The sequence below is a fragment of the Erinaceus europaeus genome, chromosome 8 (genome assembly GCF_950295315.1).
Source record: "Erinaceus europaeus chromosome 8, mEriEur2.1, whole genome shotgun sequence".
NCBI classification, from domain to species: domain Eukaryota; kingdom Metazoa; phylum Chordata; class Mammalia; order Eulipotyphla; family Erinaceidae; genus Erinaceus; species Erinaceus europaeus.
Genome location: NC_080169.1, coordinates 114,883,156 through 114,910,726, shown reverse-complemented (window position 1 = coordinate 114,910,726; position 27,571 = coordinate 114,883,156). Strand labels below are relative to the sequence as shown.

The 27,571-nt window shown below is 41.1% G+C and overlaps 1 protein-coding gene and 1 gene segment (V, D, J or C); both read right to left on the bottom strand.

Annotated features, from left to right (window-relative positions):
• The window catches only part of LOC103112879 (T cell receptor beta constant 2-like), a 119,082-nt gene that overhangs the window by 65,494 nt on the left and 26,017 nt on the right, over window positions 1-27,571 (bottom strand).
• Window positions 11,167-14,135, bottom strand: LOC103112822 (anionic trypsin). Its single transcript, XM_007522304.3, has 5 exons — window positions 14,096-14,135; window positions 13,020-13,179; window positions 12,200-12,453; window positions 11,682-11,818; window positions 11,167-11,371 (listed from the first exon to the last, which is right to left on the bottom strand). The coding sequence occupies exons 1-5, from the start codon at window positions 14,133-14,135 to the stop codon at window positions 11,222-11,224; spliced, it is 741 nt and encodes a 246-aa protein (XP_007522366.1). The 3' UTR covers window positions 11,167-11,221.

The following is a 27,571-nucleotide window of genomic DNA, read 5'->3' as shown; positions in this document are numbered from 1 at the left end:
CCCTCTTTCCCATCCATCCACATTCTCTCTTTTAATATTTTTTAAACTGTTCATTTAAAAAATTATTTATTTGAAGTCTAGGCCCATCAAGTCTGTGGGAATCTCACGACTCCAGAGTTAGGGCCCCAGCTGATGGGGTGGTCCGATAGTGACTAAAGAGTCATCATTAAAGTAGGCCAGTCTCTGGCCTTATTCAGCTTTTGCAGTTCTTGCTTTGATAAGCTTAGCTTTGGAGTGACTGAGGGAAGTGGAATAGGAAGTAGGTGAGGAGGGTATCAAGGTCTAAAGAGAAACTTTCATTAGGAACTTTATGGTGTCTTTTTAGGTCTTTCTACTTGCTTGCTTCATTTATTGACTCACTGCAGACTATTGTGAAATTTTACTTTAGGTATATGTTTTGCCCTAATTTATGAACATGTGTTCATATGCCCTATCTCACGGGATCTGTCACTGGCCATCTCCATCAGGAACCACACAATAGACCCCTTTGTGAGCCCACATAGGATCTTGCCCTCAACGAGGATCAACAATGGTAGAGAATGTTCCATCCTCTGAAGAGAGGCTGTACAACATACTCTAGACTATACCTGAGGAAGATGGGTCCTGATATTGGGGCAGCTTGGAACATTCCTACTGATGACCACAGAATGTGAGCTCAGACTTACAGGGATGATGGTCACATAGGCTCCTAAGGTGAATCTGGGCACCAGGACACATCAATGGTGTCTACAGTCAACAATATCTATACAACTTCCCCATATTTGGGAGGTAAACTCTTCCCTGGTCCAGCTTTCAGGTTCTTTTTCCAGCCATGACACCATCTCCCCTGACAATAATGTGGGTCCACCTGCACATAAGAGGTTAGGCTAAAAACTAGTGGAGTAATATGTGCTTTGGTGTATAACTGTAAGAAGCCAACTATCTATCTTCAAAACGGAGATGTTGATGGTCATGGGATGATGTTGATAGCAGTGAGGCAGAAGATGCAGAAGAGGGAGAAGGAGGTGATGCCTATGTCAGGGCAGAAGAGGGTGAAGAGATGATGCCGATGGCAAAGAGGCAGAAGACACAGAGGAGTGAGAAGGAGATGATGCTGATGGCGGGGAGGCAGAAGATGCAGAAGAGGGTGAAGGAAATGATGGAGATGGTGGGGAGGCAGATTATGCAGAAGAAAGAGAAGGATATGATGGAGATGGCGGCGAGTGAGAATATGCAGAAGAGGGAGAAGAAGATGATGTAGATGGCATGGAGGCAGAAGATGCAAAAGAGGGAGAAGGAAATGATGGAGATGGTGGGGAGTGAGAAGATGCAGAAGAGGGAGAAGGAGATGATGGATATGTTGGGGAGTGAGAAGATGCAGAAGAGGGAGAAGGAGATGATGGATATGTTGGGGAGTGAGAAGATGCAGAAGAGGGAGAAGGAGATTATGGAGATGGCAGGGATGCAGAAGATGCAGAAGAGGGAGAAGGAGATGATGGAGATGGAGATGGCAGGAAGGCAGAAGATGCAGAAGAGGGAGAAGGAGATGATGGAGATGATGGGGATGCAGACGATGCAGAAGAGGGAAAACTGCATCTTCAGCCTCCCAGCAATCTCCATCATCTCCTTCTCTCCCTTCTGCATCTTCTACCTCCCTGCCATCTCCATCATCTCCTTCTCTGTCTTCTCCATCTTCTGCCTCCCTGCCATCTCAATCATCTCCTTCTCTCTCTCTTCTGCACCTTTTGCCTCCCCGCCATCTCCATCATCTGCCACTCCCCACTCATATCCAGAATGATAGGTCTGACAGGGTCAGCACCCTAGAAAACTCTCTTCAACGAAGAAGATTTCTGGGAGTGGGTCTTGGCAACCTAAGCAAATCTAAATTGTAAACTCTGATTATTGTTTGCATTATGTACATGATAATGATGCCGTGTAATCAGGGACAAACAGCCCTGTTCCCAGATTAGATACAGATAAACAGGAAATGAGGTAGACAAAGTTATGGGTCATCAAATACATAAAGTTTTAGGAAAAAATTTTCATAATACTTACTCACCTCCTCTTATGAAATATGTTAAAACTCTACCTAAGATACTGTCTGCTAAGCCTGTTACTCAGAAATGCATCACCCCATGAAGTACAACATTACTGTGTAAAACTGCAAGGCTATCTAATCAAGAAATGAGCTTTGTTCCAGATATTGTTTATGTAAGACTGAAGGATATATAAACTTTTACTTGCTAAATAAAACTTGAGTTCAGATTCACCATCCAACAGAGTGAGGTGTATTCTGTTCTCCCCTGTGCTGACTCCTGACCCATCCAGGTGGTCGCCTTCAGAGTTCCCTGATCCTTCCTGCTGCTCTTCCACTGTAGAGGTCCGTCGAAGGTGGCGCCCAGAACAGGGACATGAAGGAAGACCTACCAGGTAAGACGACTGTCAGAATTGTATTTTCTTGGTCAGGATAAGGACCCTGCCGGTTAAGGGAGCTGCAGTCCCGCTGCTTAGGGGAAAAGAAAGAGCAGTTTCATAGGAAGTGGGAAGCTAAGAGAAGAATTAGAATGGATCAGGAGTGCTCAAAGAATGAGGAGCTCTTCCTCTCTGTACTGCAGTAGATGCTGATGGGCAGAGGAATCAAGGTACCCCATAAGCAATTAAGACAGTTCCTAGCCTTTATTAAGAAGAGTAGCCCCTGGTTCCCCAAAGAGGGGACCTTGTGTCTTGAAGACTGGAAAAAGGTAGGAAAAGAAGTAGGGAGTTATTTGGGACAGATCCTCAAGAAATAATAGTCCCATATGACAAAGCTCAAGTAGATACATTATATCAATTGGAAGATGACTGGGTGATCTCTCTTTCAGGATTTATAGCATCTCTGGGATATCATTATCCTAGCCACCCTCTGATTAAAATTGCAAAAGAAACAGACTTAATTTTCTCTAGAATTTGCACAGAAAATTTATGACAATCCTGCCTTACAAACCTTATGAGAATTAGAAGAATTGACCAGGCCAAAGAGATTCATTGCTGCTCTGATACTAGGCGTCACAGCACTAATTGCTCTGGTCACTTCTGTTACAGTTTCCTCATTGGCTTTGGTAAATCAGGTAAATACTGCTCACTATGTTAATCAATTATCTCAAAATATTTCTTATAGCCTAGCAGTACAGCACACTATAGATAGAAAACTAGATAGAAAACTGAGTGCTTTAGAAGATGTGGTCTTAACACTGGGTCAAGAACTGCAAAATATTAAATATCAGATTCTGACTCGATGCCACTCCAACTACAAAGCTCTGTGTGTGACTCCTTTACCTTATAACCAATCTCTCCCATGGAATAAAACACATTAAATAAAAAAGAGGGAGATGTGGCGCCCCGTGCCTTAACGCCCTGTGGAGCTTGACAAGGTCAGCTGCCACGGCCATGAGGATGACAGACTTCAAGGAAGCTGCATCCCTGGGAATGTGCTATGACGCCGCAAAGGGCTGATGATTGTAACTTTTCAGAAGCAGCCCCTATGCATGATAAATCCCCTAAGACTAGAAGATGGCACCCCCCACACAAACATAATAAACCTATAAACCCAAAAATTATAGCTCCCACGGTCATGACTGACCACGGCCCTGCTTACAAAATAGGTGACATTTCTCATGATTAATATCAACTATTTATAGAATTTGAATGAGGAATCATCCACAATATGGTCATGATCCATCAGCTGTTACTAGGCATGCACTCATAAGACTCATGCTCCAAAAATCCTAGCCAAAAGAATTTGCAGGACAAACAATAAAGTCACTGATAGGCCAGCTGATTATACAAATGTCCAGAGAAAAACAAAATAGTGCTGCATGTACAGTACAGAGCAGGAACTATGATTCTAGGCAAAACCTCAAACCCCGATGCTTATTTTTTGCTTTCATTTTGTACCAATGTTTATGTAACTGTGAAACTGTATAAAAACAGAAGTTCTAATCAAGTAAAATTGAGTTAAGTTTTTAAGAGAGTTTTATGTCTAAATGGACCAAAAAAATGTTCTGGTTAAAACCTTTTCACTTTGAAACTTAAGAGATTCTTTAGATCTTACTCATGAGTTACTTTTGCTTTCACAGTGACTTGTTACTTCTGATATAGTTGTTACTGAGATAACTCCCCTATTTAGAAAGACTACAAAAATTATTATCAAATAATTTGCTTTTGAGAGAATAGATTCTACTTGTCAAACTTTAATTAGTTCTTTTAAAGAGTCAGGCCCACATCCTCCATAGCCTTGGCTGCTGCCACTGCCTTCTCCATCACACCCCCATGAGGGTGAGAGAGAGAGAGAGAGAGAGACAGAGAGAGAGAGAGAGAAAGTGGCAAAAAAGAGGATGGAGGGGAGAAAATTCCTTTCCAGCCTTTGCTTCAGTTTCTCATCACTGGGGCCAAAAAAGCACCATTAACAAACCCCTGGTTAAATAGAAAGGTTTGCTGATAGACAATTCGTGTGCTTTTGAAAAACAAAAAGGGGGAGACAGGACCACAGACTCCACATAATATCCTTAATAGAGTACTCTTTACCATTAATATTTTAAATTTGGATGCACAAAGAAAATCTGCCAGTGACAGGTTCTGGAAAACCATAACTAAGAGTGGATATGCACTGGTTAAATGGAAAGACCCCCTGACAGGGTCCTAGAAGGGACCAGATCCCGTCCTCATATGGGGACGAGGGCATGTCTGTGTTTTCTCCTGTTCAGATAATGAAGCCCGCTGGCTACCAGAAAGGTGCATTCAGCAAGTGGAAGAAAAGGAGACAGAATGCCTGAGAACGGAGGAACCTGAGAGAGATGGTGACCGGCATAGAAAAGATGACATTCTGCTAAACACATAAGATGAGAACAGAACACTCATTTTGATTTTGAAGAGATTAGCTCTGATGTGCTCATTTGCCTTCATACCAACAATGCCACTAACGTTACTGGGTGTTTGGAACTTCAAAGGACCTGAGGAGACCTCTACGCCTGCCACAAAGCAGCACACTTGACAGATACAACAGCTGATCCAGCAAAAGACTTCAACAACTCCCTCTAATTTAAATAGTAACAAAAAGATTTTTTAGATTTTAAAATTGATGATGTTGAGATACATAAGACTTAATGATGCTTAGAGTAAATTTTCTGTTATTCCCTTTCCTCTTTGTGTTAAGTTTTTAAGAGAGATAAAACTAAAAGAATGTTACAGTAAGGTGAAAGTAAAAAGAAAACTAAAGTGAAATTAGAAAGAGGCTCTGATAAATGAGGTTTGATGTAAATAAGATGTGTGGGTAAAAGTAAGTGAACTTGTGTGGATAAGAGTAAGTGATTGTGTGGGTAAGAGTAAGTGAACTCATTGGCTGGGGGTTGGTAAACTTTCATATATGCAGGAGTTGGCCAGGGAGGAGTCCCCATGCTTTGCAGCAGAGGATTTCTTTAGATGGGTTAAACAAAGAAAAGCAGTCAGATTTAGAAGATGTGTGGGTAAAAGTAAGTGAACTTGTGTGGTTAAAAGTAAGTGATTGTGTGGGTAAGAGTAAGTAAACTTCTGTTGGCTGGGGGTTGGTAAACTTTCATATGTGCAGGAGTTGGCCAGGGAGGAGTCTACATGCTTTGCAGCAGATTTCTTTAGATGGGTTAAGATAAAATCATTTCACTTAATTCTATAAGTTGGATCCATTAACTTATCATGATTGGAACTGTTACTCTAGTACTAATTTTTGTTCTTTGTTCACCAGTCGTCCTCAGATTCCTGTTGAGATCCCTCAAACAAGTCCAGACAAAAAAATCATCTCATTAAATTATTATCAAATAAATTAAATAAAAACGGAGGAAATGCCATGCCCCACTCAACTCCAGAATGATGGGTCTGACAGGGTCAGCACCCAGGAAAACTCTCTTCAAGGAAGAAGAATTCTGGGAGTGGGTCTTGGCATCCTGAGCAAATCTAAATTGGAAACTCTGATTATTGTTTTCATTATGTACATGGTAATGATGCTATGTAATCGGGGACAAACAGCTCCTGTTCCCAGATTAGATAGAGATGAACAAGAAATGAGGTGGACAAAGTTATGGGTCACCAAATACATAAAGTTTTAGGAAAAAATTCTTAATAATATTTACTCACCTCTTCTTATGAAGTATGTTAAAACTCTACGTAAAATACTATCTTCTAAGCCTATTACTCAGAAATGCATCACCCCATAAAGTATGACATTACTGTGTAAAACTGCAAGGCCATCTAATCAAGAAATGAGCTTTACTTTCTGTATTCAGATATTGTTTATGTAAGACTGAAGGATATATAAACTCTCACTTGATAAATAAAACTTGAGTTCAGATTCACCCTCTAACAGAGTGAGGTGTATTCTGTTCTCCCCTGCACCGACTCCTGACCCACCTGGTGGTCGCCTTTGGAGTACCCTGATCCTTCCTGCTGCTCTTCCGCTTTAGTGGTCCGTTGCAGTTTTCTCTTCTGATCTTGCCAAATATTAATTTTTAATATATCTCTGAGCTTTCATTACATTCTGAAGATATTACATAACTGTAAATAGAAATTCTTTGTAGTAGAAATTTTATAAACACTTCTGTATGAACCTCTGTAGGCTTTTCAGACTTTGGATTTTTTAATATTAATAATTAATAATGACTAACAAGATTGTAAGATAACAAGGATACAATTCCATACAGTTCCCACCACCAGAGTTATGTGTCTCATATCCTCTGTTAGAAACTCCCTATTCTTTATCCCTCTGGGAGTATGGATCAAGATTCTTTATGGGGTGTGGAGGGTGGAAGGTCTGCCTTCTCTAATTGCTTCTCTGCTGAACATGAGTGTTGACAGGTGGATTCATACACTCAGCCTGTTTCTATCTTTCCCTAGTGGGGTAGGGCTCTGGATGGGTGAGACTTCAGGACACATTGGTGGGATCATATGCCCAGTGAATTCAGATTGGAATCATAGTAGTGACTAAAACTTGGTGGCTGAAAGACAGTAAGGCATAAAGCAGGAAAAATTGTTTAATAAATAGGAACCCAAATGAAGTAATAGAGCAGATGAGGTTAGTGCTCTTCATGTGGGAAGAAACTAAAAAGTCTACTTTAGTTATGTTCCAAGGGGCCCATGACTTAGTAGTTTTTACCTGAGCCTGATAGTTCACAGGCAGGGATTTTCTAGTAAGCATCTATCATCAATTGTCTTAAACTGACATGAGGAAACTAATATTAAAGTGAAAAATAAAACAACAAAAATCTAACTGTATTTTTGAATATGTTATTATTGTTATCATTGGAATTTCCCCAACCCAAGTTGACTTTGTCAGTCTGAATTTTCAGAGAGACATAGAGAGGAAAGATGCCCTAGCACTGAAGCATCCTCCAAGATGGTGGAAACCAAGCTTGATCCTGGACTCTGCATGTGGCAAAACAGTGGTACTTTCTCCGCTATGAGCACTTAACCTGCTGCACCATTGCCTGACTCCCAACAGTGGTACTTTCTAGTCAGCCCATTTTCATAGGTTTTGTTGAAAAAAAAAAGTAAGAACTATCAGGGAATTATGTAATAAAGCACCAGTTTTACTAGGTACATTAAAAACTACAATGGAAAAATAGGAAAGAAAATGTTAGCTAGACAAGTGTCAGGAGCCATTAGCTGTTAAACTTTGTTCACCAGTACAAGTTCCAGAAGAAGATAGAGATGAATAAGAAAAAGGAAGGTGTGAGGCTATGTGTAAACTTGATAGAGCTTAGGGAAAACTCCCCCATCCTTGGATGAAGGTCTGAGAAGATACCCCCTTGTCAGTCTCTCTCAACCGAGATGAGCAAAGGGGAAAAACAGTCTCTCAGATTTAGTTCTTCCCTTTCGGACTCTCAAGCCCACAGAAACCTCACTGCCTCTCCCCACTAACTGCAGGCCACATGGCTGCCTGCTTTAAGGTTCATTTAAAGTTCACATCGTCACCCAGAGTTCACACAATCACCTTACTTTTGATCTCTAGAGAAAGCATACTCCATCAAACACCTCCTTGACTTCAGTCAGTGAAACTCCAAACATTTCCTTATAGCCTTCTGATACCTATCAAGCTTGTCTATCTTCTCTCTATGTCACCCTGCTGGTTTAACCCCTATGTTTCTCATAAATACCTTTGGATAATTAAGCTGCTTGCATCATGGAGAATAATTGTCTTGACCTTTATGTATTTTACCAATTCCTGTCATACCAGCCCCCTACCGTAGGGGCAAACTGACCTTTAAGAAACCTGTAATTTCTGACATGTTTGAAATATGTTCTTTGTCTGAATTCCTATTTAAACCTAAGTCTGTCTGCCATTAAATGAGAATGCCTCAATTCTCCCCAGTGCCTCTTGTCTCTATTTCGCATCGTCTCTTGAATGAGTGAGGGAGAACCGGTCAGTTTACCTTCAATGCTGGACTTCACCTCACGGGAGTGCCAGCAGGAAGGCAGGAAGGAGTGAAGAAGAGGCAAGAGGCAAAAGACAAAAACCAGAAAAAAAAATGAGAGAGAGAGATGAAATTTCCACCAGATGCTTATACCATTGTACCCACAATCCGTCTCTACTCTATGTCCTTTGCTGCCAGCCATGAGGTTACATAGGCTCCTGTGCTGACCATAGGCCTTAGACCAAATCTATTGGATCTAATGTTAACAATATTTACATACTTCCCCCATATTTGTGAGCTACTCTCTGCCCTGATCCGGCTTTCTCGTCCTATTTCCAACTCTGACACCATCTCCCCAAACAATATCTTTGCCCCACCTGTAGGCCATTGGGCTCAGGCCAAAATTATTAAAGGCATGGGACCCTTGGTTTATACCTAAAATATACCTACTGGCTTTTTCCAAAATGGAGACCCCAAATCTCATCTTCTATATTCTTGCCTTTAGATTCCTGATTATTGAATAATTTGTTCTGCTTTATATTTAAAAGATTTTTCAGCCACAAAGTTGCAGATGCCAACCTGACTTCTCTGGGTAGAGGACCTCACCGATGAACCTTGGAACCCCATCTCTCCAGATCCTCACCCCACTAGGGAATGATAGAAATGGTCTGGGAGTATGTATCAACCAGGCAATACCCATGTTCACTGGAGAAGCAATTACCATAGCCAGATCTTCTGCACGCTATAATGATCCTGGGTCCATACTCCCAGAGGGATAAAGGATAGGAAAGCCTTCAATGGAGTGGATTATATACAGAACTCTGGTGGTGGGATTGTGTCTCTCTTATCATATGGTCTTGTTGATCATTATTAAATCAATTTAAAAAAGAAAGAAATTTCATGTAAAATCCTCTGGCTTTCAATACTTTGTCTTAACAATGGATTTAAACTTATGTTTACACACACCATGCTCTAGGATACAAGGACAGAAGTGAAAATACATTTCTTAAGAAGCATGATTTAGAGGGGTCCAGGTGGTGGTGCACCCAGTCAAGCATACATATTGCCATGTACAAGGGCTCCGATTCCAAACTGCTGTGCTCCCCACCTGTAGGGGGGATGCATCCCAAGTGTTGAAGTGCAGGGGGCTGGCCCCAGTGACAGTTATTCAAGGTCCTCTGAAGGGAAGGGGAGTCAGCAAAGAGAAATGAAATGAGTGATGCATCAGCTGCTTCAGCTTCAGGGGAAAGGCATATCTGCCTCTGTCTGCAGAGGTTTATTTAAGTACTTTTTGCCTGGATACAGATGGCATCCCATGTAATTGTTTTTTATTAATATCAAGGATATAGTTAACATCATGTAAGACTATTTGTATTAACATTAAAAATAACTCTAGACATTATTATTGTTATAGGCATGTTCTCCTTGAGCATTTCTGCTGAAAAGGAAGCACATACCATGGGGACTGTCTTCTTGCTAACCTTAGCATATATGAGAGTTCACTAACTTTTACCTACATGAAAGTTTACTAACTTCTACCCATAAACCCTTATATTAGCTATTTAACTACACATCCTCTCTCTGTAGATCATAGATACCTGTAAGGGAAGCAGGGGTCTGTGGATGAGGGTAATAGGGCCTTCTTATTACTACTTCACCGACAGGTGAAAACCACAGTCTGTCGCTCATACTATAAGCCACCTGTAATTCTGGCTATTGGTCTAAGTCCAGATAAATGAGAAGCTGTAGTGGTGACAAGTAGCTCTTTTTCTGAAATCCTTTCAATGGGTACAGCAACTTCTGCTCCTAGGCCATTTTTGGTCTTGTCACATTCACTGCCATAATTTCTGTCACTATGTACTTTCCCCTAGGGAACTCTTTCTATTGTCCCCAGGTATATTAGTGCATTTTCAATATAGCCAATAAGTCCTCAAATTATCAATGTAATTAAAAACAAATAGCTTCGGTTTAGTCTGTAACTTTCCACTCTGCAATAGGTTCCAGCCTGTTTGGACTTTGTCTGGCAACAGACATGACTTCACCTCCACCATTACACACAAAGGATGAATAGTTTCAGTTCAGTCCTGGCTTGCTCAGACTTTCACAGCAGCCCTGACGTTGCCTCCACCACTGAAGCAGGTCTCCAGGTGCCTCTCTCTCTCTCTCTACATCTCTATCTTCCCTCTCCCTTCTCAACCCATCAATAAAAATAGAAGGGAAAAATGGCTGCTGGGAGAGGTGGATTCCTAGTGTTAACACTGAGACCCAGGTAAAAAGCATGGTGACAAAAAAAAAAGTCTACAGACTTATCCATATATGTAGAACCAAGGACTACAGACGCTACCAATACTTTTTAAAAATGGAATCAAGGGGCAGGAGGTAGTAGGAGTGGTAGCTTATCTATTAATACCGACCCCAAAGGATACATTTTTCTTAAAATAATATTACATTTCTTTATTTTCTTTGATAGTGTACAGAGAGAAATTGAGAGGGGAAGGGAAATAAGAGAGAAAAATAGAGATAGGTACAGCTCTGTTTCACCACTGACGACGTTTCTACCCTGAGGGTGGGGATGGGAAGCTTGAAGCCCAGCCTTTGCCCATGGAAAAAGGTGCATTCCATCAGAACTGCAGCTGTCAAGACTTAGGGAGTCTTTCAGCAGCATTTTTCTCAGTATTTCTTTACCAGTCTCTAAAGGGAGAGCACTGTCTGCCCTGTGGGAGGATGTGTCCAGAGGGAGGAGTCAGAGGGAAAGGACACAGACACAGGCAAGTGAAGGAGGCACTGTCACTTTATTAGCATCCTGATGGGCAGGGACTGGGGCTTTAGTTGGCAGCTATGGTCTGCTGAATCCAGTTCACGAAGTTGCACACCCTGGTGTAGACTCCAGGCTTGTTCCTCTGGGCACAGCCGTAGCCCCAAGAGACAACTCCCTGCAACTCTCCATTGCAGACCACAGGACCACCAGAGTCACCCTGGGAAGGAGCAAGGCAGGACCAGCATGATCATGAGGGAGAGACAGGAGGGGAAGTGTCACTCACAGTTAGTGCTTTAAAGTCATTCCTCCTGCTGGCTCTGATAACCCCTCCACCCCAAGGTACCCTGATGTCCACAAGAGAGGAGGGGCCAGGTCACACTGACTGCACTTGCTCACTTCTCCAGGAACTCTGTTAGGAGCAAGGCCAGCTCCCCTCTGCCCTGGCCTTGGAGCTGTGCTCTGGGTTCCCAGGCCAGGCCAAGCAGTGTGTGGACAGTCTCAGCATGAGGAGGGATGCAGTTCCTTACCTGGCAGGAGTCCTTGCCTCCCTCCAGGAAGCCAGCACACACCATGTTGTCAGTGATCTGCCCAGGGTAGGAGGCCTCACACTGGGCCTGGCTCAGCAGGGGAGCATTCAGGCACTGCAGCAGGTCAGGGTAGTTGGCTGTGAGGGGCAGAGAGAACACACAGAGAGGTGGCTGAGCCCAGGAAGGGGAACAGGAACCCAGAAGCAGGACTGGCAGCAGCCCTGGTAACACCCTGAGCAGCAAGCCCCAGCAAGGGCCAATGGAGGGCACTTCTCATGCTGCTTGTGACTCAGTTTCTCACCAGGAGTGACCCCAGCAAGTGCTCTGCATTGCTCCTGCCTATTGTAAAGGTCATGCCATCAGGCTCCCTCTCTGTGGGCCCTGCAAAAACCCTTGCACTGAGCAGGCTCTGGACAGTATTTACAGACAGAAGGAAAGGAGGGTTCAAGCTCCGGAACTCGTGTAATTCTCGTGACAGAGGGGATGATGGAGGCTAGCAAGTAAGCTTCCCCACTCACTGCCAGAGCTCAGGGTGTTGCCCCAGCCAGAGATGAGGCACTGGGTGCCAGCAGGAGCACAGGAGGAGGGCAGAGAGATGGCAGACACCCGGGAGCTGAGGACGGCAGGGGTGGACAGCTTGATCAGCATGATGTCGTTGTCCAGGGTCCAACTGTTGTAGCCGGGGTGGCGGATGACCTTGTCAGAGTTGATGAACTGCTCGTTGCCCTCCAGGACCTCGATGTTGTGCTCTCCCAGCCTCACCTGGATGCGGCTGTGGGGAAGGAAGCAGGAGGAGTCATGGTCTCTGTGGTCCCATGTTTCCAGCTCCTGGGTTCACTAATGGCCCATGCACATCAGTGGGTTAGGGTAATAGGGTGAGTGTGAGCCTTGAAAGTTCCCTTCTAGGGGCCAGGCAGTGGTACATCTGGTTAATCACACATAGTACTAAGCACAAGGACCTACACAAGGATCCAGATTCAAGCCTTCAGCTCCCCACCTGCAGGGGGGGCACTTCACATGTGCCAAAGCAGGTCTGTAAGTGTCTGTATTTCTCCCTCTCTATTTCATCCTCTTCTCTCAATTTCTCTTTGTTCTAGCCAATAAAATGGTAACATGGCTACCAGGAGCCATGGATTCATAGTGTAGGCATTGATTCCCAGCAATAAATGTCTTTGCCATCCTAGCCTCTTCATATAAGCAGACTTGACAACTGCTTCTGTTCTCATTGTTCTCATCACACTGTCCTTCAACTCCAACTTAACGATTCTTGCAACTAACTAAGCTCTCCTGAGGTTCCTGGGCAGAGAGTAGATTTGATGATCAGGGTCCAGCACTTACGATTTGTAGCAGTGGGCTGCGGACACCACCCACTGGTCATTGATGAGGGAGCCTCCACAGAAGTGGTAGCCAGAGTTCAGGGACACCTGGTAAGGAACAGAGTTCTCCTGGCAGGTGTAGCCTCCGACGATCTTATCATCATCATCACTGGGGAAAGCGACTTGAATGGAGAGAAGAAGAAGAACATTCAATGCGACATAGAAAAATTCTCAGTCCTGGAACTGAATCATTGGAATTAGCAAGCATGGTGATGGCAGATGCATCAGCCAGAGAGCACTAGACTTCTAGCAGAAACCACAGATGGGGTTGTTCTAAGTCTTCTGAGGGTCTACAGATCACATAGTGAGGCACCTGCAGGGCTATGCCCCTCCTCACTAAGGGGTAATCAACAGAAGGACCTCACAGATGCTCTTTGTGAAATTTGAAGGGCAGTTTTTCTCTGAATGCTACTCTCTTATTTACTATTGACTTTCTCTTTCTATTTGAGTTCATGTTGTCAGCCTAGGCTGATTTGACAATCTTCTGATTGTATATTTCTGACTGTACTTGCTTCTCCCATAGCTTAACCTATACAATGCGACCAAAGAGAGAAACCGCCATGCCTGTTCGACATACAAAAGGTGTGCACTATTGTTGGTTAATAACAGTGACTCTCAGCTTTGGCTGCACATTGGGGAATCTTTAAAGAAACCACTGGAGAAACTGAACATATTATTGCATATCCCATGCCCTATACTAATAGAGCCAGACTCTTATTTATTTCTTCAAGCTCCCCAGGTGCACCTACAGAGCAAAACAATTGCAATGAAGCTACCCCTGAGATACAGATACAGTTCATCCTCCAACCACCCCATCTTCATTCCCAGTCTCCAACCAACCTGTACCCAAAAGAAAGGGATGATAAAATTAGGAGTAGAGTCAGACATCCAATGAGAAATTTAAAGAGAGCCCAGAAATGGGAGGAAGGGGGAGATCATCTAGAGTACAGGTAAAACAGAAGAGATGGTTAAGAACAGAGGAATAGAAACTCTTCCAGGAGAAAGGTCAGTTGGCCTGAAGCAATGATAGAAACTCACTGGCAGCTCCCACAAAGGCGAGGATCAGGAGAGGATTCATGGTGGCAGAAGTGTAACAGGACTGGGGGCTAAGAACCTTTATACCCCCATAGGTGAGGGAGGGGTCCTAGAGGTGTAGGTGGAGACTCAGGGCTCCTCCTAGTGTAAGCACACCTGCAGCTTTTTCTTTCCCAGGGTCTTGCATCAGCTCTGCTGTATTTGGCACCTCTCTGGACTGGTGACCTACAGCAGATATGGTATTTGCTATCTAAGGGGATAGAGGGCAACTGGCTGACTCTTAGAAGTTTTCTGAGGTTAGGACAATAGAGAATTCCTAGCCCTATGTTTTAACATTGAGTCTTCTTAAGCCAAGGGGATGGATGTTAAAAAGAAGATACGTGATCTGGACCATGAGAAAACCACTAATTACATGAAGGGTGGCTTAACTACTCAGAAAAAACTGAAATCAGTTGTTGTCTTGGCTTCTAAGCTTACTTAAACCTCCATAAGAGAAAGAGAATCTTATCCAAGTACTATATCTGTAAGCGGGATATAGTACTCCCTCTCTCTCTCTTTTCTCTCTCTCTCTTTTAATAAAGTGGTAAAATTTATTTATTTTACTTTATATTTTTTATTTTATTAGTGGTTTACAAAATTATAAAAATACAGGGGTATAATTCTGTACTGTTTTCACCACCAGAGTTCTGTATCTCCATTCTCTCTACCAGAAGCTGCAGTAGTTCTCCCAAGATGGCAGATATAGGTTAACTATTATTCTTACAACTGTCTACATTTGTATATATTTCCATTGTTTCCATGGTCCTGTTTTCTTTTATTTTGCAAGTCACGTCTACACCTATTACTACTTCCAAATGCTCTTCCTTTTTCCTCTCTCTTTCTAAGTTTTAATGGAATTGGAGTTCAGAGCCCTCTGGTCATCTCTTCCCCACTGGGAGTATGGGCCAAAATTGTTTTTGGCGTGCAGAAGCTGGGATGTCTAGCTTCTGTTATTGTACTTCTGCTGGAAGTGGATGTTGGCAGGAAGAATATCCTCCTCTTAAAGATAAACATTCAGTAAGGTCCATTTCTTAACACTCACATTGTCATGAGTTCTTTTAAAGAAGATTGAGTTAGGGCTTACCTGATAGGGCATACATGTTACCATGAACAAGAACCTGGGTTTAAGTCCTTGGTCCTCACACAATGGAAGCTTTATGAGATCAGTGAAGCATTGCTGCAGGTGTCTTTCTTCTCCATATCATTACCCTCCTTTTTCTTCCTTTATCTCTTCCCCTCTCTCAAATATTAAGAAATTGGGCAGGTTGGAACCAAGGTCTTGCACATGTTAATGTGTGTTCTCAGGCTGATGCATTACTAGGTTTTCATCTTGCGTAGATCCTTTGAGATCAAGATTGAAGAATTTACATTTGAATTATCTAAAAAGTTCAGATGAGTAAGTTTTCAGCATGTAACAGATAAACTCAAGAGAACACCTCAGAAGTCTAGTATGGGAAACAGAACACGAAGTATGATGGAAGGATGAAGTAAGTGGAATTGAGAGAGAATTGTGAGGCATGTTGATATGCCTCATGGTATTGAGAAAGACCAATGAAATTTTTATTCTACCTGGAATGGCTGGAAACAGCTTTCCTCACAGCCACAACCCCATTTCTCATGACTCTACTATATCCTTCCTGAGCCTTCCTCATTTATATATTTCCACATATAATTGAAAATACTAGTAGTCTTACATTGTCCAGATTTTATCTTATAATTTGCTTTAAAATTTTTATTATTTTAATAGTTACACAATAGTTGTTTCCCAGATGATAAGTTAATAGGGTTGAAATTCCACATTACTCCCAGTACCAAAGTTCTGTGTCCACTAAAAAGTTCTGTGTCCAAAAATAACCTGTGTAGCTTTCTCAAAATCTTGGAGATCATTGGTTACTAATTATTTCAAGTTAATTTATCTAAATTCTCTATATTTCACATATGAATTAAAACATCTGGTAGCTGTCTCTTATTTCCTTCCTTCCTTCACTAAGCATAATATACATTTAGCTAGAAGGACACAGTGTCTGTTCATTTGCCAAGTAGTACTCCAGGAAGTAATTGTCCCATAACTCCTTCATTTAGTCATCTCTCATTGGGCATTTAAGTTATTTTCATATTTGACTATTATGACTAGTGAAGCTACAAATGTTAGAGTGTATACGTTCCTTTAGATTAGCTTTTCATGTCTTTTGGATAAATATCTAAGGGTGGTATTACTAGATCACAACCTTGCATCTTTTAAAAATTTTATTCCCTTTTGTTGCCCTTGTTGTTTTATTGTTGTAATTATTGATTTCATTGTTGTTGGATAGGACAAAGAGAAATGGAGAGAGGAGAGGATGACAGAAAGGGGGAGAGAAAGACAGACATCTGCAGACCTGCTTCACCATGTGTGAGGCGACACCCCTGCAGGTGGGGAGTCGGGGGCTCGAACCAGGATCCTTACTCCTTGTGCTACCACCCGACTCCCAACCTTGCAGCTTTTAAAAAGCCTTCACATACACAAACACAATGAACATGCTGATTTTCATGTGTTGAATTTATGTTTTTTTTTTTTGTCACATATGTTTTACTTGTGAGACAAGCAGGCTATTTTCTGTTGTGAGAGAAAGAGTTGGAAATGCAGAAAAGTTTCTGTCTTGCCCAGAAATACAGATATAAAATGGCAGTGTTGGTCTTAGGGATATAGGAAGATGCAAAAAAGCACAGTGTAACATTTGGGAATCACTGCAGGTGGCATCTTAAATGCCTACGGATGATTCAGCCAATGGGTCTTAGAGGACAAGTTGTACGTCCTGAGACCTCCTCAAACTTGGCACACATAGAAATTTGAATTAATCTTTTACCTGCCACCTGGTCTCAGATTCTTACCTTGCATGGCCTTGGGCACCTCTTAGCTATGTTTGAGGCATGGGTGACACATGTCTCTGTGTCCATGAGAGTAGCTGATCCACTTGTGAAGTTTCAGTAGTAGGGGCCTTTTTCTGTAACCTTACCAAATACGCATGTTGCATCCTAGCTTGTTTGGGGATAGTCATAAGAAGTCATGCTTTAAAGAACAAAGATAGCTCTGTAGGTGCTGTGGTTTCTTTCCTGCTGTCTCTGTTGTGCTGTTTGAAAAACTTGGCCTGACGGAATGAAATCCAGGTTAAAAAATTTTAAATCCCAATTTGACTTCTGGGTGGTGTGACCAAAGATTAACAGAAAACAGATAAGACTTTTTCTCAGAACAACAAATGTCTATAACTACTACACAATGAAATTCACTAACTACAACTGAGATACTAGTAGAAACACCACAGACTCAGCTGGGTGCTCATGCTCATTGTTGGGGTGAGAAGCAGCCTGGGATGAAAACCAAATACAAATAATTTAGAGCTTAGCAGGCATGGTGCTATTTTCCCTCTACAAGCAGTAGTCAAGGCAACACACAATGCAGTCATTGAAAGACAGGAATTTTTGGCATTTTCCTCCATGACCTCAGGGGCATTAACCTACTGAATCATAGGCAAGAACACATCAGAAAGCAGGGAACAGTTGTGACCAAAAAGTCTAGTTCATCACAAAATGTAAAGGTGATTTACAGGAGTTGGTGGTAGCTAAAGAGTAAAATGAGCCCTGTTTCTATGAACACAGCTACATCACAGCAACAAACCCCTGAGGCTTGGTTTCAGATTGAAGTCACACAGAGAATCCACATAAATGAAGCACATATAGGACAAAATAGCTCAAGCAAACAACAACAAAACCCTAACCCCAGCCCACACCCCTCTGCCATGTAACATATATACAAAGTGAAGCACAGAGACCCTAAAATAGCACTACTTGCTGTCTAGCAATAACTATCACAATAAAAGTTTAGAAAGAAATATTGCAGAAATAAACTACCAATACATGCCAAATCAGACAAAAATCAAACTCCAAGAAAACATAGACATAGAGAGACTACGAGAGGAAGACTATAGAAACCTCATTATGAGGACTCTCCAAGAATCTACGCATAGTATGAAGAAGCATATTCAGGGAATACAAAGGAAGAGCTTCAAACAAAGTTCTCTAAAAAACTAGAAAAAATTAAAGAAGAACTTCAATCAGAGTTCACTAAAATGTTAGGAAGTATGAAATAAAACTAAACAGTATTTAGGGAGTGAAAGATATTTTGCAGTACAAGCTCAGGTAGAGGGGTTAGGAAGTAGACTCACTAATGAAGAAGAAAGAATATCTAATATAGATGATACAGTTAACCCACATCAATTTAAAGATGTGGGGGAGAGGAAAGGTTTATAAAGAATGAAGTGATTCTCTGTGAAATCGTTGGCTCCATCAAAAGGTTGAATTTGGGAGTGATAGGAATTCCTGAGGAAGAGAACCGGATGAAAGGAGCAGAGACCATATTCAGAGAAATTTTAGCTGAAAAATTTCCTCACTTTGGCAATCCTCAGAATATATTCATTCAAGAGGAAGAGTGTACACCCAGGTGCATTAATGCAAGACCAACCTCAAGGCATAGCACTATAAAATTATCAAAACTAGATGACAATAAAACAAATTTGCAGGTTGCTAGAGAAAGTTATATACAAATGTACTATTATCAGATTTTCATTAGACTTCTATTTACAAGCCCTAGAAGCAAGGTAGTAGTGCAATGACAGATTCAATGTACATAAATATAAGGAATTCCAGCCATAGATTGTGCATGCTGAAACATTAATCTTCAAATATGAGGGGGAAATAAAGGCATTCTCAAATATCCAAAAGCTAGAGCCTTCGTCAACCCCACCATACAAGAGTTATTGAATAGAGTCCTACAAGAAAAGAGGAAAAAAATTAAAAAAAAAAAAAAAGAAACATTAAGTGAGGTTTTACGCTTATGGTAAGTAACTACAATACAAAACAAGGAACAGAGGTTTACAGAAAGCACAAGAGAAATCAGTGAGGAATTCATCACAGAAAACAACACAAATTAAAAAATAAATGGACAAAGACTCAATAATTTTAAACAAACTCAAAACAAAAAGAACGGACATATGTAAACCACATATATCAATAACCACCCTAAATGTAAATGGCCTAAATTCACTTGTAAAATGACTTAGGTTAGCTAAATGAATTAAATAACAAGATCCATCTATAGGGGCCTAGGTTCTTGAGTCAAGACCTCAGCTAAAGCTGAGTGAGGATGGTGACTCAGCAGTATGACTCCGAATCATAAATATCCTCTTTGGGACATTCAGGGTATATTCTCTAGCTGGGTCAGTAGATAATAAGAGCTTATCAGTTTACCAGTTAACGGAATTTTATGATATATATATATATATATAGAGAGAGAGAGAGAAAGAGTTAAGAACTCAGAAATGTTACAATGTAGTAACAATAATTTTCCTGACTCAGTATTATTCATTGAGGTAATCAATCAAATTTATTTATTTTTATGTTTATTTTATTTATTTTGTCCTCACCATAATTCCCCACTCTACACTGACTTTTTTTAGACATGAGCGAAATCACAACACCAAACTTACCCAGTGTCATAGTAAAGCTATGTGGTGTGCCAGGGGGCCTGAATATGGGTCTTGTGAATGATAAAAGCAGACAACATTCCAGTTTTTTTTTTTTCTAAGTACTCTGTTAACCCATTCTGGGAATCAGGCCTTGAGCCTAATGGATGAGTTTTGTTGTTGTGTTTGTTTTTTGCATCATTGATCATTGATGAGGGCTATGTCTCAGGACACTGTGTTCAGGTTCCTTCACAGAGTAAGGAGGTCTGGATATATTCTCTTCTAAGAATTAAACCCATATGCTCTAACTTTTGGCTCATAGACATCTACATAAAAAATAGTTTCAAACTGATTTCAATTATAATTCATGGTCTTTTTAAACAGTGGATGAAGAAAAATATGTCATGGGGAATAGTGCAGGTATCTCAGTACAACCCTGGTAGAAAAAAAGTTAAAATTTGAAAATTTCAGAATTTGAAAAAAAAATAAACATTTACACACAGAGACTCAAGTATGTAGCAATGTGATGGGGGAAATAACTTGAAAAAAGAAAGTTTATGCTGTCATCTAAATATTCTGTTACCCAGGTATTCTTGGGAAATCACTTGACTTCTGATATATATATATATATATAATAACAGGATATAATCTGTGGATTAATATTCAGAGAAATGTGAAGGCTATTTACTACATTAAAATTTCTTAGTTCTTAACTCTCTCTCTGTCTCTCTCTGTCTCTCTCTGTCCCTCTCTCTCTCCCTCTCTCTCTCTCTCTCTCTCTCTCTCTCTATATATATATATATATATATATATATATACCATACCAGAATATAATCTGTGAATTAATATTCAGAGAAATGTGTAGGCTATTCCTAAATTTATATTTGGGTCTCTCCTGGACTTGAGTTCTCTGATTTTTTTTTCTACCTCCAGGCTTGTTGCTGGGGTCAGTGCCTGCACAGGAATCCACTGCTCCTGGAGGCCACCCTTTTCCCCCTTTGGTTGCCCTTGTTGTTGTAGCCCTGTTGTGGTTATTATTGTTGTTGCTGATGCCACTCGTTGTTGGATAGGACAGAGAGAAATGGAGAGAGGAGGGGAAGACAGAGAGGGGGAGAGAAAGACAGACACCTGCAGACCTGCTTCACCGCCTGTGAAGCGACTCCCCTGCAGGTGGGGAGCCAGGGGCTTAAACCCATATCCTTATGTCGGTCCTTGCACTTTGCGCTGCTGCGCTACCACCCGACCTCCAGAGTTCTCGATTTTATTTTAATAAATTCATTTTAATCTGAAATCTGTTTTTTAAGTTAGCAGCACTAGATGATTTTCTTGAATATGATAGAATAGGAATCACTGAATATAGCCTTTGAATGGGAATCTCTGTGTGATGCTGAAAAATTTGGAGTGAAAATTATATACCTAGTCTGCTCATAGTTGATGGAGTAAATTTAGAAGTCTTATAACCCCACAACTCCTTTCAAATTAATTAACTTGATGTCAAGGAAGACAGACAAGATTTATACCCATAGAGAATGAAATATATCTGTGTATAGTATCTATTCTTCAAACATCATTAGACAGTGAATGGGAGATTTTCTAATAAATGAGACTTTTAATCCAAACTTGAATAATTTTACACAGTCTAATGAACTTTGTGTTCACCTTTCAGTCTCTCCTTCTTTTGTCACGGGTCCTCTTAGAGCTGTTCAAGTGACCCAGACTCTACTGGAAAGCAAGTTAAAAAAAAGTCAAGACACTCCAGAAGAAACATTCATGTGATTATTGTAGCAGTCTTGACTTATTCCATGATATGTGTATTTATGTTTCTAGATCATATTAGATCCACATCAAGCTCCATGAAGTTCAGCTTGTTGATACACCCATTAAGTCAACTGGTCTCCCTTCATTTATTTGGTTTATTAAAACTATGACTACTGTTCAGTTGAAAGGCAGCAAGTTGGCTAGTTAATTTCCAGTGAAAGTGTCTATTAAGGATCATCTTGAAAAGGCTCAACTGAGTGCTAATCATACAGGCATCAGCACAGTGTAGCTTGAGAGCCAACTGCTTCTGGTTGACTGTATTTGAGCAGGTTCTGGACTTAACTCTCTAGAACCCATGACATCTGTTCTTTTTCTCAGTCTTGGGAAAGCAGCAGCAGGACTGGCACCTGTGTTTGCAGTGACCTTTTCTTTAGATACAAAAGTTGAAGCTGTGTTCCTCTCTTTTGGAACAATTTAGTATATTTCCTTATGGAAATACTTTCTTTTACATTTAAAACACTTTTTGTGGAAAATTTTCTCCAAGAGTTAAAGAAAAAAATTGGCAAATTTGCTTCTCTTCTTCAAAAGCACAGTTACTCAATTAATTAATTTTCTATGCCACAACAAAATGCCATAGATTGGGTATCTTAAACAACAACAACAAAAAAGTTGTCTTACTGTCCTGGGAGCTAGAAGGTCACAAGACCAAGTTGTGGAAGGTAATGGTTTCTCTTGGTGCCTCTTCCCTGATATCACAGATGGCCTTCTTCTCATTGTGTCCTCACATGACTTTTTCCCTAGGAACACTGCTAGTATCTTTTTTGTGTATCCTAATGTCTTCTGGGTAGACCTTGTCCATATTGGATTAGACCCCACCTTAGTTATTTTAAATGAATTAGCTCTTTCAAGACTGTCTCTAAACACAGTCACACTCCAGGTTACCTGTCACAACACATGAACTTCAGAGGAACATAATTTAGTCTAAAAAACTCAATTGAGGGGGTCGGGCAGTAGTGCAGCAGGTTAAGCACACATGGCACAAAGCGCAAGGACTGGCTTAAGGATCCCGGTTCCAGCCCCCAGCTCCCCACCTGCAGGGGAGTCGCTTCACAGGCAGTGAAGCAGGTCTGCAGGTGTCTTTCTCTCCCCCTCTGTCTTCCCCTCCTCTCTCCATTTCTCTCTTTTCTATCCAACAACCAAGGACATCAACAACAACAATAATAACCACAACAAGACTATAACAACAAGGGCTACGAAAGTGGGGAAAATGGCCTCCAAGAGCCATGGATTCATGATGTAGGCACTGAGCCTCAGCAATTACCCTAGAGGCAAAAAAAAAGCAAACTTCAATTGATATTTCCTAAATTCTAGTCATATCCCTAGAGTATTTATTTATCTAATTGCTACCAAGGTAATTGCTGGGGCTCATTGTTGGCACTAAAAACCCATTGCTCCTGGTAGCCATCTTTTCTTTCTTTCTTTTTTTTCCTCCATTTTTAAAATTTGATAAGACAGATAGAAACTGAGAGAGGAAGACACACACACACACACACACACACATTTGCAAATCTGCTTCACCACTCATGAAGCTTCCCTCTTAAGTCTTCCCCCTTGCAGGTAGGGATTGAGGACTCAAACCCAGGTACTTGCACATGGTAACACGCCACTGCTCAGACTCCCTAGTTCTTCAAAGTTATAAGGAAATATCTATGAAGAAGACAGAAGAGGTTCTTTCCATGGAAGTTATGAAAGTATATTATACAGGAAAAAATATATGACTATAATACTGAATATATAAATACATATATAGTGATATATATATCATACACTACACAAAATTACCATAGATAATATACTCTATATTATATATTATATGTTTATGCACCTCTATATTTTATTATTGTCATGATAGTTATTGCTGGGGTTCTATGCCTGCATCAGGAATCCACCACTCCTGGCGGCCATTTTTTTCTTTTACTTTTTGTTTTCTCTTGTTTATTTTTTATCAAAGAATAATTGAGACGGATGTGGAAAATAGAGAGGGAGAGATACCTGTAGCACTGCTTCACCATTCATGAAGCTTCTTCCCTGCAGATAGGGACTAGAGGCTTGAATCAAGGCTCTTGCACTTGATATGTGTGTGTGCTCAACCAGATATACCACCACCTGGCCCCTTTATCTTCCTTTGTTATCACCTGGATAATTAATACACATTCCCAGTGGCCTCTTCCTTCCTTCCTTCCTTCCTTCCTTCCTTCCTTCCTTCCTTCCTTCCTTCCTTCCTTCCTTTTCACTTCTTTTCTTTCTTTCTTTCTTTCTTTCTTTCTCTCTTTCTTTCTTTCTTTCTTTCTCTCTGTTTTGTTTTTGTTTGGTTTTTGATAGAGATAGAGGAAAATTGAGAGGGAGGGAGGAGATGTAAAGGAAGAGGCAGAGAGACCTCTGAAACCCTGTCTCACCACTTGTGAAGCTTTCTCTCTGTAGGTGGGGACTAGGGGCTCAAACCCAGGTCTCCTTGTGCACTATAACATGTGTACTCAACCAGGTGCTCCACCACCCGACACTCACTACACTCTTCTATTTGCCAGCAGCTCCAGAGAGCACCCTGACCTGCCCCAAACACATCAAGAGGAAATGGAACTTGATCTATGGCGTAGGCGGTACTGTAGTTTTCAACACAGCCTGTTTTGCTACAGAATATTCTCTTGCTCTGACTGGGCTTTACAAGTCTGTGTAAAATCAACTGACTAGAATCACAGAATCAACCATAGGTTATGTTAACTCAAAAGTCCATGGAAGGGCCGGGCACATTTGCTTGAGCACACATGTTACTGTGCTCAACTATCCAAGTTCAAGCTCCTGGTCTCCACCTGCCAGGGTAAATATTTTCAAGTAGTGAAGCAGAACAACAGGCATCTCTCTTTCCTTCTCTTTCCCTTTATGTCTCAATTTCTCTCTGTCTCTATCCATTAAATAAATAAAATAAAACATTTAAAAAAAGAAAGTTTAAAAAAGTCCACAGGGGTCCAGGTGGTGGTACAACGGGTTAAAGCACACATAGTACAAAGTGCAAGAACCTGCACAAGGATCCCAGTTCGAGCCCCCAGCTCCCAACCTGTAGTGGAGGAGGGTCACTTCACAAGTGGTGAAGCAGGTCTACAAGTGTCTACTTCTCTCTCCCTCTCTATCTTCCCCTCTCCTGTCATTTCTTTTCTGTCTGGCCTATAAAAAAAAAAAAGAAAGAAAAATGACCATAGGAGCAGTGAATTCATAGTGCAGGCACTGAGGCCCAGCAGTAACTCTTGAGGCAAAAAAAAAAAAGTCCACTGAGATTTGTTGAGTACCACACCTCTTTCCTCTTTCTCCATGGTAGATAACAGTGTAACAGCTCATCCCTCACTTTAAAGCAATTATTCCAACATAGTCCAAACCTTTGAATTTCTCAGAATGTCTCCAATGTGACAGGTCCATGAACTCTGGTATGCACATGCCAAACAGAGACATCTGAACATATTTACCTAGTACAGTTAGTGTAATCTCATCAATGTAATACACCACTATGGTTTAAAGACAACTAAGAGCCTGCTGAACTAAGCTGACAAGGAGCAGTCAAAATATTACCTTCAAGTGAGCTGGTTAGAGGGTGTTTCTCAGCCCATTGCTTTCAGCAAAGTGCCTCTGATTGTCATTGCTGTATACTTCTAAACAGTCTTCTGGAAGAAATGACTGTCAGTCTCCTGCCAGCTCTAAAGTACTGTTCCCCATTCCCAGTACACCTCATCCCCACCCAGAGATACCCAAGCTAGAGCTGTGGTCTTTGCCAGAGTTGTGGTTTCCCCTCCGCAGTCTAGACAGGTCCTAGGGCACATCTGGATGGGAACCAGGTGCGAATGAGCAGAAATTCTTGCTCAGGGCTTTCTTGTGCTTCTGGTGCTGTGTCTCCAGAGCTGCAGAAGAAAATGCTGCTGTCTTCAAGGTTCATACTGTTCACAGTCAGAATTGAGAATGTCAGGTTTGGGCGGCTGATGGGGAATTTGTCCTTGTCAAACCCATTTACATAAGAGGCCTCAGAGCCCTGATTTGCAGCTGCCATCATTACCAGATTCTTTCCTGGGAGCTGCTGGTACCAGTTCAGGTAGGCAAGTTGGCTATCAACCTGACAGTGGATGCTCATGGAAGTTCCACTTGGACAGATGCTCCTTCTTGGATGTTGGGAGATAATAGCTCCAAACACAACATCTAGTTACAGAAAGGTAGAGAAACCATGAAGAACAAAATACAAGTATCCACACAATAGGTTTCTTCCTCTCTCTCTCTCTCTCTCTCCTTCCTTCCTGTCTCTCTCCCCTCTTTCTTTCTTTCTTTCTCTCTTTCTTTCCTTCTTCCCTCCCTTCCTTACCTCCTTTCTCTCCTTCTTTCTTTCTCTCTCTTTCTTTCTTGTTTCCTCCCTTTCCCTTGTTTTCTTTGTTTATCTCTCTGTCTCTCTCTTTTCTTTTCTTTTGCTCTAATGTCACTACAGTTCCCAAGAAGCCCTGTAGCCCTGCATCCATTTTCTTCCCCCAACTCTTATCCTATGAGGATCAATTCATTCTCTGAATACTGACCTCAGGCACTTTACTCAAGATTGGCATTGGACTCCCAAGTCCAGGAGCATAAAGTCCATACCTTGTCCCAGCAGAAGGAGCAGACACCACAGCATCTTCAGGTGACAGCCTCTTACCCTCTTTGGGAAAAGTCATTTTAAATTCACACTCAAGTTTATCTTTCTTCCCCTGTGGATAGTTCCTTCCCTCTTGCCCACCCCCCCGTCCCCCCCCCATAGTAGAGGCTTGAGTTTCTGCAAGTAAAATAAAAGGAGACAATTAGTGTGCCCCCTAGTGGAAAGTGGAACTGTGTAGAGTTGGACTCTAGGTCATTGTCCGTGGCCAGACCTGAAAAGTCACATATAAGTTTTCACAGTGATTCTGCCTCTTCATTGAGCCTTTGTATTTCAATCTACATTTTTAAATAAACTTTTCAGGTATATATACATGAGATGACAATTGGTTATTTGCTGAGTCTATAGACTGATTTGGAGAATATTTATTTTAAACATATTTATTTTTACAATCTACACATATTAAACTTTAAAGTTCTCCATGACCCACTCTTTATAGTTAACTTCTATGTCATTCTGTATTTTTTTTTTTCCTCCAGGGTTATCACTGGGGCTCAGTGCCAGCACGACGAATCCATTGCTTCTGGAGGCTATTTTTCCCATTTTGTTGCCCTTGTTGTTGCCCTTTTTGGGGTTGTTATAGTTACTGTCATTATAGCTGTTGTTGCTGCTGTTGGATAGGACAGAAAGCCATGGAGAGCAGAGGGGAAGACAGAGAGGAAGAGAGAAAGATAGACACCTGAAGACCTACTTCACTGCTTGAGAAGCGACCCCCCTGCAGGTGGGGAGCCCGGTGCTCCAATAGGGATCCTTAGCTGGTCCTTGCGCCATGTGCGCTACTACCCAGCCCCCATCATTCTATTTTTAAGAGATTTTAGTAATAGCAAGTCTCTAGTTCATATATACTTTTTTCTGATAAAAATAGAGAGACAATGCAGCACCTCAGCTTCCTTTAGATCGAAAAGGTCAGTATACTATTCAGGTAATTTACCCTGTTGGCCCTTACATAGCTTTATAAAATTTATTTTTATGTATTTTTGTATTTTTCAGTATCACTTTAAATTAAAATTTTAATAAGCCATTGTTTTTCTTTAATATGTGAAATGCAATTACTTTTTGCGCACTGGTGTCATATCCTGTCTTTAATGTATTTGCTTATAACTTTTTTTTAATAATTAGGTTTATTTGTTATTTTGTAGGTTTATTTTCAACATTTAAATGTAGACAGTTACTTAATTGTTTTTACATGCACATATTTTTTAACAAAGGAAACAGAAAATATATCTTTCCTCCAGGTGTTAAAAAAAAGTCCTTTTGTTATGGTTTGCTGTACAGTATCCAGTATCTTGTATATAGCTGTGCTGTTGGATGCTTCTAATCTACTTGGTCTAGGCTTTTGAGAAAGTCCGCATATCAAATACACAGCCTATATATTAAAAAGATTCAGTTTGTGTTTTGAAAAACTGAGACATACAACTGATTTTCCCCTTCTCATATTAATTAACTAGGGATTTATATGTCTACATTTTG

Coding starts and splice junctions, on each gene's coding strand:
- LOC103112822 (XM_007522304.3), bottom strand. CDS start 14,135: ATGAATCCTCTCCTGATCCTCGCCTTTGTGGGAGCTGCCA. Junction 12,454..13,019: donor GCAGCCCACTGCTACAAATC/GTAAGTGCTGGA, acceptor CCTTCCCCACAG/CCGCATCCAGGTGAGGCTGG. Junction 11,819..12,199: donor CAACACCCTGAGCTCTGGCA/GTGAGTGGGGAA, acceptor TGCCCCTCACAG/CCAACTACCCTGACCTGCTG.